General features: G+C 45.1%; 1 protein-coding gene across 1 annotated transcript in view; it reads left to right on the top strand.

Moving 5' to 3' along the window:
* The first annotated feature begins 6,690 nt into the window (after positions 1-6,690).
* ace2 (angiotensin converting enzyme 2) overlaps positions 6,691-17,240 on the top strand; it is a 45,958-nt gene continuing 35,408 nt past the window's right edge. Inside the window, exons 1-2 of the mRNA XM_033032921.1 lie at positions 6,691-6,873; positions 16,362-16,520. Of these exons, the coding sequence (XP_032888812.1) occupies positions 6,691-6,873; positions 16,362-16,520 (342 nt within the window). The remainder of the gene's footprint in view (positions 6,874-16,361; positions 16,521-17,240) is intronic.

The following is a 17,240-nucleotide window of genomic DNA, read 5'->3' as shown; positions in this document are numbered from 1 at the left end:
AGTGTTTAAAGTCAGCGCCACTGCGGCTGGAACCTCCGCAGACCACAGCTCCATGATGTTGAAGTCGGCAGGCCGAGCACTCCGGAGCTCCACACGGCGACCCGGGTAAGGCATCGCCCCGCTCCGCGATGGTACCTCAGTGCTGCGCCGCCGTTGAAGCTGCAGCTCGAAGCTCTGGCCGGTCTCCGGCAGGAAAGGCCGCGCCAATCCGAATGGTAGGCCGCGAGGAGGGGGCGAAGATGGGCCTTGGAGGAAAGACGCATCCTCGACCAGGTAGGGACTGGAAAAAAACGGTTTCCCCCTCCCCCCCCCCCCCCCCATCCCCCACATAAAAAGACTAAAAAGGCCTCCAGAACAAAACTTTTTAACAAACTAAATATTAAAAAAAGGGTGAAAAACGAACGGCTGCAGGGAGGCTGCCACACTCTATGGCACCACCACTCGATAACTTGGTTTTGCATCCAAAACATTTGGTCAACAAACACTCATCTTTATCTTCTCTCAGTATCATCATTCAGTTCAGCTCCACTGATTCCACAGGTCACCTCTCATATAGTAATTAGAGTGATTATTCCTTGATTGGACAATATACCGCACCCCTGTCAGCAGCCAGGGTTCTAACCATGAATATGAATACCATATTAAACAATACTAGCACACAAAATCATATACATGCATGTGGACATGCTAAATATTGCTACATTATTTCATGCCCCCTCTTTTATCCTGACATGTTTATCACTATAGGAATCACTCTATGGAAGTTCACTGTACAATTACTTGTTGCGTGACATACAATCTTGAATACTAACAACAAATAAATATCATCATAATTAACATTAAAACAAAGTACAATTACATGATAAATAAATGAATTTGGTTATATATTGGCTTTAGTGGACCACCCTTTGAAAATATCACATCAGAGGATGAACATAAAATCTATCTCCACTACAGCCATTTGGTAGAACTGTCCACCATCATAAACCATTTTATTCATGATTCTGGGTGATTTAATGGACTGAGCTTATTGTGCAAACCATGGAGACATTACGCCACATATTTCTACTTGGAGCTTGGTGAAATTTCTATCCTCCCCAGAAACATCTGCCATAGATACCACAGGCACATGGTTTTCCATTATTCAGTGCACTTGGTTATTCCCATCTTGTTTTGATATTCAAGAAGTTAACTGTACCTAACTGTACCATCACCTCCTAATACGTTAAATCTCCCTACTTGCAAGACAATGTCTGACATAATTGAATGGTAAAATCTATCATTTGATCTTCAAGCACACTTTCCGCTTTCCGCAGAGACCGTTCCACCCACAACTCCCTGGTTACGTATATTTATTTCTCTAATCTCAAGCAACCCTTGCATCCCTTCTCTTTCCAGCCCTACCCCACCCTAGTTGACGTACTAGTTTCGCTGTCGTCTTGCTGAGTTTAGCTGTATCACTTGTTATCACCTTCCCCACAGCCAACAATGGACCAATGTGGGCTCCACCTTTCCTTGATCATCACTGCTGGCTTTGATCTGTATTTTTGCATATCTTTCATTCATTTGTTCTATGTAAACATAGAAACATAGAAAATAGGTGCAGGAGTGGGCCATTTGGCCCTTCGAGCCAGCACCGTCATTCAATATGATCATGGCTGATCATCTAGAATCAGAACCCTGTTCCTGCTTTCTCCCCATATCTCTTGATTCCATTAGGTCTAAGAGTTATATCTAACTCTCTTGAAAACATCCAGAATCCACTGCCTTCTCTGGCAAAGAATTCCACAGATTCACTACTCCCTGGCTGAAAAAGTTTTCCTCAGTCCTAAGTGGCCTGCCCCTTATTCTTAAAATGTGACCCCTGGTACTGGACTCCCCGAATATGGGGAACCTTTTAATATCTATGATGTCTTCTCCCCTGATTCTCAGTCTGAAAAGGGTCTCGACCCAAAATGTCACCTATTCACTTTCTTCAGAGTTGCTGCCTGACCTGCTGAATTACTGCAACTTTTGTGTGTTTATCTTCTAAAAGAAACACTGCCTCTTAAACACGAAGTACTTCAAATTTACTGCACATAGAGGAGCCGAATCATTCAGTCACATCCTATTCTGTCTGGAGTAGAGGATTAATTCGACTTTCTCCCAGTACAGATTTAATAAACAAGTAACAACCTTTGTACTCACTCACTTCATGCATTTTCAATTCATTTTGTGTAACTCAAAATTAACTCACAAATTGCCACACCGCTTGCAACATTCACAGATCATTCACACTTTATACTAGTTTCATGTCACTTCATGAGTTAAATGGTTAACAAAAAAAGAACACCATCATACAACTTTAAGGAAGCATTTAGACTTAAAAACTTAAAAACATAGATTGGTGTAAGTTATTGATCACACACAAGTAAATACTCAACGTTTAAAATATGATAACACACATCAATTAAAACTCCAACAATTTTTAAGCCTCACATTACAAACTCTGATCCATAATAGGACTTGGATTATGAAACCTATTTGTAGCACAGATGTGGGTTTAATGACCCACATTACCACAGTTGAAGCATTAGCTTTGGGTACTGTACTTGATGTTTTCCCCCAAACACTGTCTTGCTGTATAGGTAAATTCTTAAGAGATTGGACAGGCTAGATGCAGGAAAAATGTTCCCGTTGTTGCGGAGTCCAGAACCAGGTGTCACAGTTTATGAATAAAGGGTAGGCCATTTAGGACTGAGATGAGGAAAAACTTCTTCACCCAAAGAGTTGTGAATCTGTGGAATTCTCTGCCACAGAAGGCAGTGGAGGCCAATTCACTGGATGTTTTCAAGGGAGAGTTAGATATAGCTCTTAAAGGGCCTTTCCCACTTAGGCGACTTTTCAGCGGACTGCCTGTGACCTTCAAGCTCGTGGCATTCGCCTGAAAAACCGCGAACTGGAACAGCGACCGTCAGAGCGGATCCCACACACACAAACACACCGGAAAGGCGGGAGGCCAGGGAAAGCGGGGGAGCGTTGTCTGAAATTCACACGGTGCAAAGCCAAGGTGATACAGACACACACCGTGATGAACAGGAAGGTTAAAGACGGCTAGCACATTGTACGATAAGTCCTTTAAAAGAGCGGGGGGGGGGGGGGGGGTAGAAGGGGGAGAAGGGGGGAAAAGGATTGGAGACACTTTTAAGAATCCAGACAACTTTTAATAAGCCAGAGATACACAGCTATGAAGTTTAGTGGGCATTTAACATTACCGGTTGGTTTTCCTTGGTTCTGAAAACTCGTGCTTCCGTTTTTCTTTCCCCAATGAAAATGCCCGGTCAGCAAAGGAGATTAACTAAAACTACCTACGGCTACCTCGACTACCTACCACAATGACATGGCGACCCCACTATTACTGCACCTACGATTACAAAAGTATCGATATTCTCCATGGCGACCAATTTTTGGTTGTAGAAAGTTTTTCAACATGTTGAAAAATTTGCTGCGACCATACTGAGGCCGCGACTAGTTCCCAGAATGCGGGAACTCCTCGCGACCGTGAAGGAGACTCACCAGAGACCACCAGCGAACATGTGGCCTGCACTCGCCTACAAAGTCGCCTAAGTGGGACAGGCCCTTAAGGCTAATGGAATCAAGGGATATGGGGAGAAAGCAGGAACGGGGTACTGATTTTAGATGATCAGCCATGATCATATTGAATGGCGGTGCTGACTCGAAGGGCCGAATGGCCTACTCTTGCACCTATTTTCCATGTTTCTAGGTCTATGAAACCTATTTGTGCACAGATGTGGGTTTAATGACCAACATTACCACAGTTGAAGCAGTAGCTTTGGGTACGGTAAATTGAGGTTTGTCCCCACTGTATGGGTGAAGGTATACTGCAATATTTCCCTTCTGTCACCTCTCTGGTGCTCTCTAACCTTACATAGAAACATAGAAACATAGAAATTAGGTGCAGGAGTAGGCCATTCGGCCCTTCGAGCCTGCACCGCCATTCAATATGATCATGGCTGATCATCCACTCAGTATCCCGTACCTGCCTTCTCTCCATACCCTCTGATCCCCTTAGCCACAAGGGCCACATCTAACTCCCTCTTAAATATAGCCAATGAACTGGCCTCGACTACCCTCTGTGGCAGGGAGTTCCAGAGATTCACCACTCTCTGTGTGAAAAAAGTTCTTCTCATCTCGGTTTTAAAGGATTTCCCCCTTATCCTTAAGCTGTGACCCCTTGTCCTGGACTTCCCCAACATCGGGAGCAATCTTCCTGCATCTAGCCTGTCCAACCCCTTAAGAATTTTGTAAGTTTCTATAAGATCCCCTCTCAATCTCCTAAACCTTGACCTTCATTACTCCGCACAATGCCCTATATACTTCTCCCTCTCCACCATAAAGTTATCAGAACATGTGGTCTCGCTTCCAGATGTTACTCCAGTGATAAGGTTACTCGTGCTTGAGCTCTGGAGCCCTGGTCCAAGTGGCAGCTGAGGCACCACAATTCATCAATCTCTTTCAGGTGGTGTAGAGCTGTACCACTGTAGGTGCAAAGTGCTTCACTTCTACATTATTTGCATTTTTTATTTCTTACCAGATATAAACATTTCTTTCCTAATGGGCCACCAACAAAATTTGTGAGAAGAGAGACACAAACTGGAGTAACTCAGAACATTAGGCAGCATCCCTGGAGAAAAGGAATAGGTGACATTTTGGGTCGAGATCCTTCAGACTGAGTCAGGGGAGAGGAAAAAGGTGGTGTGATAAGGTACAAAACAAATCAAAGCCGGCACCGATGACTCAAGAAATGTGGAGCCCACAATGGTCCATTGTTGGCTGTGAAAGAGGTAATAATGAAGGGATACAAACAATGAAAATAGCAAGATGACCAGTGAGGGGGAGGGAGGGGGATGGACGGAGAGGGAGGAAATGCAAGGTTTACTTGAAATTAGAGGTCAATATTCATACCTCTGGATTGTAAGCTGCCCAAGCGAAATATGAGGTGCTGTTCCTCCAATTTGCATGTGGCCTCTCTCTGACAGTGGAGGATGCCCAGGCCAAAAAGGTCAGTATGAGAATGGGAAGGGAAGTTGTAATGTTTGACAACTGGGAGATCTGGCATCCGATCAGACTGAGAGTCAGGGGAGAGGGAAACTTGAGGTATGAAAAGGTACAGAACAGAACAGAGCCGGCACCGATGACCAAAGAGCCCACAATGGTCCATTGTTGGCTGCCGAGGAGGTGATAACGGCGGGGTACGAACAGTAAAACTAGCAGGATGCTCGGGTGGGGGAGGGACGGAGGGAAAGGGAATGCAAAGGTTACTTGAAATTAGAGAAATCAATATTCTTACGGTTGGTTTGAAACTGCACAAGCAAAATATGAGGTGCCGGTCCTCCAAATAGAACTAGCTTCTTGTGCCATGCATCAAGGCTGGGTTCTAATTCTCAATCCATAGCCACCTCTAAGGGTGTAAATGATCCAATCCCAGAGATAATGTGTTCCTTTGCTGCTGTGCATCGGTCCTTCTACTAAAGGAGCCCAATATGTCTTCTTTCATTCTCATTTGTGTACCCTGATCCCACAGACAGGTGAATCAAGGAGCAATGGGCTCGCCATTTTGCTGTTCCTTTCTGGCTCGTATCTCTAGTAATTCTGTGGCACCATAATGCCGGACAGTGGTTTCTGTGATCTCGGTCTGAGCATCCAGCTGAAAGGTGAAAACAGAGAAAATGCAGATTGAAAAAAGTGCAAGGTTGCAATGAGGTAGACTGGGAGCTCCTTAGCTTAAGAGAGACCTGTTTAATAGTCTGATAACAGTGTGGAAAAAGTTGCTCTTCAATCTGATGATACGTGTTTTCTACCATTTATATCTTCTGCCGAATGGGAGAGGAGGGAAAGGGGAATGACTAGGATGTAAGTAGACCTTGATTATGTTGGCCGCTTTCTCAATTAATCTAGATGGAGTCAATGGGGGTTGGCTGGTTTTCTGTGATGGTCCAGGCTGCATCCACAACTCTCTGCAATTTATTCTGGTCATGGGCAGAGCAGTTGCTAAACCATGTTGAATGGAATCCCCATTGGATGATTTCCGTGGTGCATCTGTAGAAATTGGTAAGAGTTATTGGATACATGGCAAAATTCCATTGCTGAAGTTGAGACGATGTTTCTGTCAGGGCTGTTGGAAGTAGTGACGTTGGTGTGGTTTCTTGGCGATAGCGTCAGTGTGGATGGACCAGGGCAAATTCTTGATGATACTTCTGCCTTGGAGTCTGAAGCTGTCGACCATGTCTGCTTCAGCACTTGAAGCAGTCTGGCGAAGGTATACCACCCCACTTCCTGAAGTCAGTGACTAGTTCTTTCATTTTGATGACATTGAGGGACAGGTGTCAGGACATCATGTTACTATGTTCTCCATCTCCTTCCTTGATATAATTTGTTGTCTGTTTTGCAGATATTCTATCTCATAACAAATTTCAGATCACCATTAAATGGTTACGCTGCAATCCATAAATGGGTTAATTACATTAGGTTAATCTCATCAGCACTTGGTTACTGCACAACAGCTTGAGGGCACATTGATTACTTTCTGTGCCCTTACTTCCTGTTCAAAGGCCATTGTGATCCGAGCTGATTATGCAATTATACTTGGACAGATTAGACTCAGTTGGGAACATTCAACCGGTGGAGACGATGTTTCTGCCAGGACTGCTGGTTCTGAGCCTTGCTGCAGTTGCATTCTCCCAGTCAACAGAGAAAGAGGCCAGGGAGTTTCTGGCAACATTTAGTGAAGATGCTGAGCAAATGGTCTACAAATCTTCAAAGGCATCATGGAACTATAATGTAGATATTACTGACGAAAATGCAGAAAAGATGGTGAGTACTCTGTCAAAAATTGTTTTAACACTTGGAAATGTTTAATTTAACATTCTTATATGTGGGAGAGGCATGTTTGGGAGGTTTCATGCAGATAAGTGCTAAGGAACTTTGACCCCTGCAGTTCTCGTTGTGCTGCTATTGTCCCCTCTTTGCTAAAGGCGCTAAATCATGACATGCTAGCAAGTGTAGATCAAGAAATGGTCCTCCTTTAGTGAAAGTCATTTAGCCCTCCAAGTCTGTGCTGCAAGATCATGGTGGATCCTCTAACTCAATAACATTTGGGCAGCAGAGTGACAGTGGATAATATTCATGGCCCAGAGCTACAGAGACCCTGGTTCAATGCTGGCCTCTGACGTTGTCTTTGTGGATTTTGCACGTTAACTGTAACTGCTATAACTGCTAGAGTTTCATCTGGGTGTTCCGGTTGCCTCCCACCAGATTCAAGAACAGCTTCTTCCCTCTTTAAGAAAGAACTGCAGATGCTGGTAAAATCGAAGGTAGACACAAAATGCTGGAGAAACTCATCGAGTGTGGCAACATCTATGGAGAGAAGGAATTGGCGACGTTTTGGGTCGAGACCCTTCTTCAGACTGATTTTCATAGCAGGGTATTGGAGATGTCCTCATTCTTTAGGGAACAGGGGTTCCCCTCTTCCATTATAGATGAGGCTCTCACTAGGGTCTCCTCGATATCCCGCAACTCCACTCTCACTCCCCGTCCCCCCTCTCGTAACAAGGACAGAGTCCCCCTTGTCCTCACCTTCCACACCATCAGCCATCGTGTACAACATATAATCCTCTAACATTTTCACCACCTCCAAAGGGATCCCACTACTGGCCATATCTTCCCATCTCTACCCCTTTCTGCTTTCCGCAGAGACCATTCCCTCCGTAACCCAGGTCAACTCGTCCCTTCCCACCCAAAACACCCCTCCCCAGGCACTTTCCCCATGCAACCACAGGAGATGCAAAACCTGTCCCTTTACCACCCACCTCGACTCCATCCAAGGACCCAAACAGTCTTACCAGGTGAGGCAGAGGTTCACTTGCACCTCCTCCAACCTCATCTACTGCATCTGCTGCTTCCAGGTGTCAACTTCTCTATATCGGCGATCGTTTCGCTCAACACCTCTACTCAGTCCGTCTTAACCAAGCTGATCTCCTGGTGGCCCAACACTTCAACTCCCCCTCCCACTCCCAATCTGACCTTTCTGTCCTGGGCCTCCTCCATCGTCAGAGTGAGGCCCAGCGCAAATTGGAGGAACAGCACCTCATATTTTGCTTGGGTAGTTTGCACCCCAACCCTACGAACATTGACTTCTCTAACTTCAAGTAGCCCTTGCTCTCTCTCTTCATTCCTCCCCCCCCCCCCCCCCCCCCCCCCCCCCTTCCCAGTTCTCCCACTGGTCTCACTGTCTCCGATACATTCTTTCTTTGTCCTACTCCCTCCCCTGACATCAGTCTGAAGAAGGGTCTCGACCCGAAACATCGCCAATTCCACCTCTCCATAGATGCTGCCTCACCCGTAGAGTTTCTCCAGCATTTTGTGTCTACCACAGGTTATTCCCTGTTGTTATCAGACTTTTGAACAGCCCTCTCATATGCTAAGGGTGTATTCTAATATCCCAATTTAACTCACTCAGGCCCTTGAACTTTTTTTAAATCGACATTTTCTATGTAGCTGTAACAATATATTCTACACTCTATTCATTTTCTCTTTTGCATCACTTGTTGTATTCATGTATAGTATGGTGGCACTTATTATCGTAAGATTTGCTTGGCTAGCAAATCTTTTCTCTGTATCTATACACTAGACTGTTGAACCCTTTGGGTCCCATGTTCACATGGGAGGGCTGGTTCCCCGACGCAATATTCCACCTCTCCACCAATTCCAATATTGGTGGCCAGTGGGGGGGGGGGCTTTCTGGAGCGCTGGTATGGGTTCTTGGGGTGGCAGCTCAGTCCCTCAAGCCTGATGTGCTGGCAGCTCACTCACAGCTGGTGGGCTGGCAGTTGATTCATGGCTATTCCTTGAAATTCCATTTCAAGCAGGGTGCAAGGTCACCAAATTCAAATCCATTTTCCTACCATTTCAAGCAGGGTGCAAGGCCACCAAATTCAAGCAGTTTCTTACCACTTTGAGCAGGGTGCAAGGTCACCAAATTCAAGTGCAGTTCACTACCACTTCAAGCAGGGTGCAAGGCCACCGAATTCATGCAGTTTCCTACCACTTCAAGCAGGGTGCAAGGCCTCTGAATTCAAGTGTAGTTTCCAACCACTTCAAGCAGGGTGCAAGGCCACCAAATTCAAATGCAGCTTCATACCATTTCATGCAGGGTGAAACCACCATAAAACCACACAAAACACCAAACTCACAGTTCAGTAGACATTCAGTGTATTCAGTTGATTCACAGCTCAGACAGAGACGTGACCTCTCCCCCATCATGCAGAAAAAAGCATGGCAGGTGATAGGTCAACATCGGTGGGGGGGGGGGGGGGGGTCTTCCCACCTCCCCCACCCTCACATCAGTTTGAAGAAGGGTTTCGACCCGGAACGCTGCCTATTTCCTTTGCTCCATAGATGCTGCCTTACCCGCTGAGTTTCTCCAGCATTTTTGTCTCCCTTCAATTTTCCAGCATCTGCAGTTCCTTCTTAGACAAATCAGGATCCTTCTTCAGTCTTCAGAAGTCTGAGGAAGGGTCCTGACCCAAACTGTCATCTGTCCATTTCCTTCCACAGATGCTGCCTGAACCGTTGAGTTCCTCCAGCAGTCTGATTGAGCAGACTACTCAATATTCCAGCATCTATGTCTCCATCATCTTTACTAAACTTTTGCTCGACTTAAGCATCAATATATTGATTACCTTAGTTTGTAACTGTGCAACACTCCTTTAGAGTGTACTGAAATAACGTTTTTTTCATTTTTTGCTTCTGTAACACACATGGAGCATAAACCTGTGACCTTCCGACTCAGAGATCAGAGTGCTGTCCTCAGTTCATTATTGTCGTAGCAACACCTTATCTGATTCTGGATGTTTTGCGTTCTGAATACCAACTGCTTGTAACAGCCTCCCTGTGCACCCGGGGGATGTAAAGTCAACATCGACATTTTGGCCCAAAAGACCAGGTTCTGTGCTTTAATATTTATTCCCATATTCCAGGAGAATTGGGCTGGCGGGGTGATGTTAATGGGCATGTGTAAGAGAGATTGGGTAAAGGGAGAAAGGAATTAATAGGACATCTCTGAGGAATGGTAGAGACATGATGCCACTGTAAAGCTCTTTACCATAAGAAAATATAATATACAAAAGGGGCAAAGAAATAGAGGCAATGCTTGGGCCTCAGTGACTGACTGGATTGTAAACTGATCATACAATCCCTCCAATAGACCCTGAAACTTTTGGCTTGGTTACTATGGAAATGATTAAGAGGCTACTGTGTTTGTTCCACCTTAAGATAAAAAATATGCTGCCATCAGCAAAACATTGAACTGTCCTCAGCAAAATCAAATCTTTACAACATAATGAAGTGTCGTATAACATCCATTTATGGAACATTGCAAAACAATTGATGTCCCAGATTTGCAATGGACCATAAAAATGACGAAATAACAATACATTTTAAAACTGCAATAAATTGTTGGTAACATTCTGAGGAACAGAATTAAATTGTACATGATGAGGCAGGAATTAGTTAGGAACACACCAGTCAGGCATGGGATGATCCTGTCTAACTAATTTGATTACATTTCCGAAGTGGTAACCTAGTGGCTGATGAGGGTAGTGCAGCTGAAGTAATCCACGTGGACCATAGCATGGCACAGGAAACTAGTCAAAAGCTATAGGGGCCCAAGGGAGCCAGAGAAATTTGGCAAAATTGGATCCAAAATTTGCTTGGTTTTTAAGAGGTGGAGGGTAATGGTTTTCTGATTTGAAACCTATAACCAGTGGTGTACCGGAGGGAACTGTGCTGGAACCCTGACCGTGTTACACATTAGTAATCTGGATGTGAGTGTGGAACATATGATTGCTAAATTCACAAATAACACTAAAATTAGTGATACAGAATGATATTGATGAGATGTTATGATAAGTAGAGAAACGGTGGACGGAATTTAATACAAATAAGGTTATAATGACACCATTTGGGAGGATGTATAAGGGCAGGACATACACTGTGAATGGTGGATGCCAGGGATATTGAGGAACAGAAGAACCTTGTGGGCAAGTCCAATGATTCTGAAGTTTGCAGCACAGGTGCACAAGGTGCTGAAAAAGTCATATGAGATACGTGCCTTTATTTGCCAGGGCATAGAATTTAATAAAATGTTGGTTAGGTGACAACTGGAGTACTATGTGCAGTTCTAGTCACCGCACTACAGGATGGATGTGATTACACTGGAGAGGGTGCAGTGAGAATGTTGCCAGGGATGGATGAACTAATTCAGTTATTTGGAGGGAATGCAAATTGTTTTCCTCAGAGCAGATGAGGCTGAGGATGACCTGATACATAAAGGTATGAGGGGCACAGATAAGGTGGATGATGAAAACCCTTACCACAGAGCAGTCTGTTCAGACTGAAGTGCATAGGTTTGGGGTAAGGGTAATTGATTTTGAGAGAATTTGAGGATGATGTATTTCACCTAGAGGGTGGTTGAATTGTGAAACGTTGCCAGAGGAGGAACTGCAGATGCTGGATTATACCAAAGATAGACACAAAATGCTGGAGTAACTCAGCAGGTTAGGCAGCATTCCCTCTCAGCAGGTTAGGCAGGTTAGGCAGCATCTTTGGAGAAAATGGATAGGTGATGTTTCAGATTCAGATTCAACTTTAATTGTCATTGTACAGTACAGAGACAACAGAGACAACGAAATGCAGTTTCAGGTTGGGACCCTTCTTCAGACTAAATGTAGTTGGGAGGGTGGGGGAAAAAGTGGAAGCAAAGAAAAAAAACAGGAGAAATTGGAGCCGGCTACAGATAACTTCAAGCCAGGAGGTCCCATGATAGGCTGTCTGTTGGTTAAGGACAGGTGAAACTAGCTCACTGAATTTTAGTGGAGGAGGAAGAGAGGGGTTTTTGTAAGAATTACCTAAAATCGGGGAATTCAATGTTTATACCATTGGGATGTGAGCTACCCAAGCGAAATAAGAGGTGATGTTGCTCGAATTTGCGTGTGGCCTCACTCTGGCAATGGAGAAGGCCAAGGGCAGGAAGATCAGTATGGGAATGGGAAGGAGAGTTAAAGTGATTCGCAACCGGGAAATATTTAGCTTGGGCAGCTTCATGTTGGATAAATTCCCAGGGCCTGATGTGTTTATACCAAGCTTGACAACAACAAACGTGGTCCTTCTTTTCAAGAAGGGCAGCAGAAAAAATTCTGGCAATTAAAGACCAGTGGGCTCAACATCAGTGGAAGGGAAATTCTTAGAAAATATTCTGGGACAGGATCGATGATCACGTGGAAAGACATGGACTAATCAGAGATAACCATCATGGCTTTGTCAATGACAGATCTTGTCTGATCAATCTGATTGGATTTTTATGGCTAGGTCTGTTTTCCCCGGGGCAGAGGAGGTTAACAGAGCGCATGTCTGAGGTGTATATGATTTTGAGGATATTGATAGGGTACACTGCAAGAATCTTTTTCCCCTTAGCAGAGGTGAATAAAAGCAGGGGGTATAAATGTAAGTTAAGGGAAAAGATTTAAAGGGGATCCAAGGAGGAAACTTTTACATCCAGAGGATGGTGAGTACCTGGAGTGCACTGTCAGAGAGAATGTTGGAAGCAGATGCTCTGACAGCATTTAAGTATCTGGATGTGCACTTATATTGCCCATCAGAATGTTACAGGCCAAGTGCTGGAAGGTGGGATTAATACTAATGGATACCCACTGGTCAGCCTGGACTTAGTGTGCCAAATTATTGTTTTTCATGCTGCATGACTCCATTTCACTGAACACTGGCAAAACAAACAAACTGCTCACCCGAAACATACAACAGCGCAGAATTAAACTCAGGTGAGTGGAGTTGTGAGGCTCTTGGTGTACTCTGCCGCCTGAATGTGGATGAGCACTTGATGCGCCATGGGATAGAGGACTACATGCTGCCGACTGGCAAATGGGGTTAGTACTTGGTGGTTGGCAAGGACCTATTTGGACTGGACTGGAGGGCGGCAGCTTCGGCAGCTTCGACCGCCCCGGGCCGTGGAGTTTGAACCGGCCCGTTCGCGGTGCTTGGATTCAGCCGCGGGACTGACTTACCATCGCCCGGTGGGGTCACAAGATCCGAAGCCTGGATCACCTCGGCACAGAGGGAGAATAAGGAGGGAAGAGACAAAGACTTTAATATTTTTGCCTTCCATCACAGTAAGGAGGTGCCTGGTGAACTCACTGTGGTGGATGTTAATTTGTGTTTATTGTGTGTTTTTGTCATTTTTATTATATGTAGGACTGCAAGGCAACAAAATTTCGTTCAGACCGAAAGGTCTGAATGACAATAAAGGCTACTTTGACTTTGACTTTGAATTCCTTACTGTATGATTCTTCAACTCTATGATTTAATGTTGTGAGTGGTCCATTTCTATCTGGATGAGGTGTATTTACTTTCTGCTCATCACTCATCTGATGCATCAATTAGAACTAGAAATGTGTGGGTGCAATCAAACATGCAGAAGTGCAGATTTCATGCAGCCACATCATCTTACAGCACAGAAAAAGGTCCTTCCACCTGACGTCCATGCTGACCAAGATGCTCCACCTAAGCTAGTCCCATTAGCCCAGAAACTAAACTTTTCCAAGTCATGTACCTGTCCAAGTGACTTTTAAATGTAACTAGACTATGTGGGACCCATTGGGTCCCATTCTCACATGGGAGGGCTGGACCCCAATGCAATATTCCACCTCTCCGCCAATTCCAATATTCCACCACTCACGCATAGCCCCCAACTGCGTAGGTGCGGCTGACAGGTTCCTGTTGTGACGCTCCTGATCCCCCCTCCTCCCCTCACCCACCCCACTCTGCCCCTTGCCCCCCCCCCCATGCACTCACTCCATCCCCCCCTCAAACAGCTTCCCCAATCCACTCTTAGCGGCTCTCCAGCGGCGCTGCTATTCCCTCCCATTGGGCTCCCATTGTGATGTAGAACACTGCAGGTATCACTGCGCAGGTGCAGCTGACGGGCATGGCAAGTGGAAAAGGGATTTATTAAAGCTTAAAATATAACAATTTAAACGTTAAAGAGGAGATTTATTCAGTCCATTCTTTCTTGTTGCCCCTCATGTTGCGTTCTGCAGCCGGGGAGGGGGTCAGCTTCAGGCGGGGCTGTAGGGGGCCGGTGGAGCGTTCTACAGCCGGGGGAGGGGGATTGCTTCAGGCGGTAGCCAGTGGGGAGGAGCTTTCTGGAGGGCTAGTATGAGTGTGGGCCAAAGGGACTTGTTTCCAGAGGGCTAGTATGGACATTGTGGGCCGAATGGATTCTTGGACTCCCAGTTCACTCACTCACGGCTGGTAGACACAGAGTTCACTCATTCACGGTTGGCGGACTCACAGCTCACTCACTCACAGCTGGTGGACTCACAGTTCACTCACTCATGGCTGGTGGACTCGTAGTTCACTCACTCACGGCTGGTGGACTCACAATTCACTCACGGCAGGTGGACTCACAGTTCATTCACGGCTGGTGGACTCACAGTTCACTCACTCACGTCTGTTGGACTCACAGTTCACTCACTCATGGCTGGTGGACTCACAGTTCACTCACTCAGGCTGGTGGACTCACAGTTCACTCACTCACGGCTGGTGGACTCACAGTTCACTCCTGGCTGGTGGACCCACAGTTCACTCACTCATGGCTGGTGGACTCCCAGTTCACACACTCACGGATGGTGGACTCACATTCACTGACTCACGGCTTATGGACTCACAGTTCAGTCATTCAAGGCTTGTGGAGTCACAGTACACTCACTAACGGCTTGTGGACTCACAGTTCTGGACTCAACTCTCACTCACGGCTTCCGGGCTGACTGACTGACACCTGGCCTCTGGGACTTTATTCTCCTCACCCCCGGAATGGGTGTTACCTTCATGTTGACAGACAGGCGAGAAGACCAATCTGCTGATCTTACGATTTTTTAAACCATAACTTTTCTAATATTCCACTGATCGGAACAAAACTTGGTGCGCTTGGAGCAGAGGAGAACGGTGAGTAAAGTGGTGGAAAATCCTAGCGATATAGGGTACCATTTTTGTGCAAATCGAAAAACAATGCAGACCAGAAGTGGTCAAGATGAGAGTTTTAGTAATAGTATAGATAGATTATTATGCTGCCTCAATCTTTTCCTTTGGCAGCTTGGGGTTCTGGGGCTGCATATCCCACCATGTTTTATTATTAATGTTTTATGCGTCATTCCTAACTGTCACAATATGTCATGTTGTCACTTGCGGGCGGAGCACCAAGGCAAATTCCTTGTATGTGAATACTTGCCCATTAAACTTAAACTTATTCAAACGTATTCACTTATCGTCTGTGTAAGAAAGATGCCTCTCGGGTTCCTATTAAATTGTTCCCCTCTCATCATAAACCTATGCACTCTAGTTCTTGATTCCCCTATCCTGAGAAAAATACTCCGCATTCACCTTATCTATGCTTCTCATTATTTTATACACTTTGATAAGATCACCACTGAGTCACGTAAGCTCTAATGCACACAGTCTTAACCTACCCAGCCGCTCCCTATAGCTCAGGCCCGTAAGTCCTGGCAACATCCTTGTAAATCTTCTCTGCGCTCTTTCCAGCTTAATGGCATCTTTGCTATAGCAGGGTGACCAAAAATCAAACACAATAATCAAAGTGTGGCCTCGCCAACATCTTGTGTATGGCTGTAAAATAATGTCCCAACTTGTGCACTTGGATCCCTAATTGAGGAAGGTCAACACATCAGAGCCTTCTTCACCACCCTTACCACTGTGATGCCACTTTCCGATAACTATGTACTCTTGAATCCCTCAAGCTGTGGCGTTAATTCTCAGTGGTAAATCAGGTTGACAAAGTTGCAACAGCTAAAATCTGTCACTTTGAATACAAGGGTTAATTTATGGCAACAGCTCAATGTTAGTACATCGAAGATTCAGTGGTGAAGTAAATTAAGTTTAAATGTTGATTAAATGATTCGAGTAGTCAGTAAAAATATTTTTTTTACATGTCAATAGAACAAAGGATGGCGTTGATCCTAAAATTTGAGCAATGCCAGAAACTTTAGAAACATTGAACCTGGATTTCTCACACTAAAACAAAACTAGAATCCACCAGAAGTGCTCAGCAAGTCAGATATCTTCTATGGAGGGAGGAACAGAGGAATTGGCAGGTGAATGAACTTTCATCAGAAATACCACAGAGTGCAAAACCCAGTTGGAACTAGTCGTGCTGTATAGTATATAACTCACTAGTCAAGGTTTTGATTCAAATCAGCTCACAATTTCTTTTGCAGAATGTGGCAAGTGCTGAGTGGTCCCGGTTTTACCAACAAGCCTCTCATAATGCCAGCAAATTTGATATCGCTATGATACAGGACGCAGTAATCAAACAACAACTGGAGATTCTTCGATTCGAAGGAACTGGCGTTTTATCCACAAGCGAGTATAACCGCGTAAGTAACAATCTGAGCATTAATCTGCATTTGTGGAAGTTGCTGCAGATGTGCAGTTACAGCTGCCTTGAAATGAACTCCCCAATCTTTATTTAATCATTATCATATTAGAAACCCTTGGGATTTATGTTAGTAGCCTATATCAATGCATCACAGGGAATGTTCATTGACACAGCTAGTGGAGCCACTGCCTCAGCTCCAGTGACCCTGGCTCAATGCTGATCACTGCCACTGTCAATGTGGAGATCGCGCGTTCTGCACGGGTTTCCTCCAGGTGCTCCAATATCTCCCACAATACAGATTGGTAGATACATTTTCCACTGTAAATTGCTCCCAGTGTGTGGTAGCGTTTGATGTGACTATGGGGTAGAATCAAAATGCAGTTATATAATTGAGTGCTCAATAGTCAGTGTACGAGTTGGGCCAAAGGGCCTGTTTCCATGCTGCTTAACTCTACGACTCTGAGTTTTCAATACAACATTTGAGGGATTTATTTTTGTACTGGAACGTTTCTTCCCATCCATCCTTCACTGGAAATCAGTGTGAGCACTGAAGGAGTTCCTAACATCTTCCATTGTGAGAAGGAAGCATCAATATTAACAGGGAGATCATGTGACTGGTCAGGAAGTGACCCTTGGTTTTGGCAGCGGGTTGGCGTTCGGGGCTTGGGGTTTGCGGGAGTTCTGTGCTTGCAGCTGCTGGAGGGCAAGGTGGGATGGG

Source organism: Amblyraja radiata, chromosome 14 (genome assembly GCF_010909765.2).
Source record: "Amblyraja radiata isolate CabotCenter1 chromosome 14, sAmbRad1.1.pri, whole genome shotgun sequence".
Taxonomy (NCBI): Eukaryota; Metazoa; Chordata; class Chondrichthyes; order Rajiformes; family Rajidae; genus Amblyraja; species Amblyraja radiata.
Note: the sequence above shows the minus strand (reverse complement) of the source record. Positions and strands in the feature narration are given on the sequence as shown.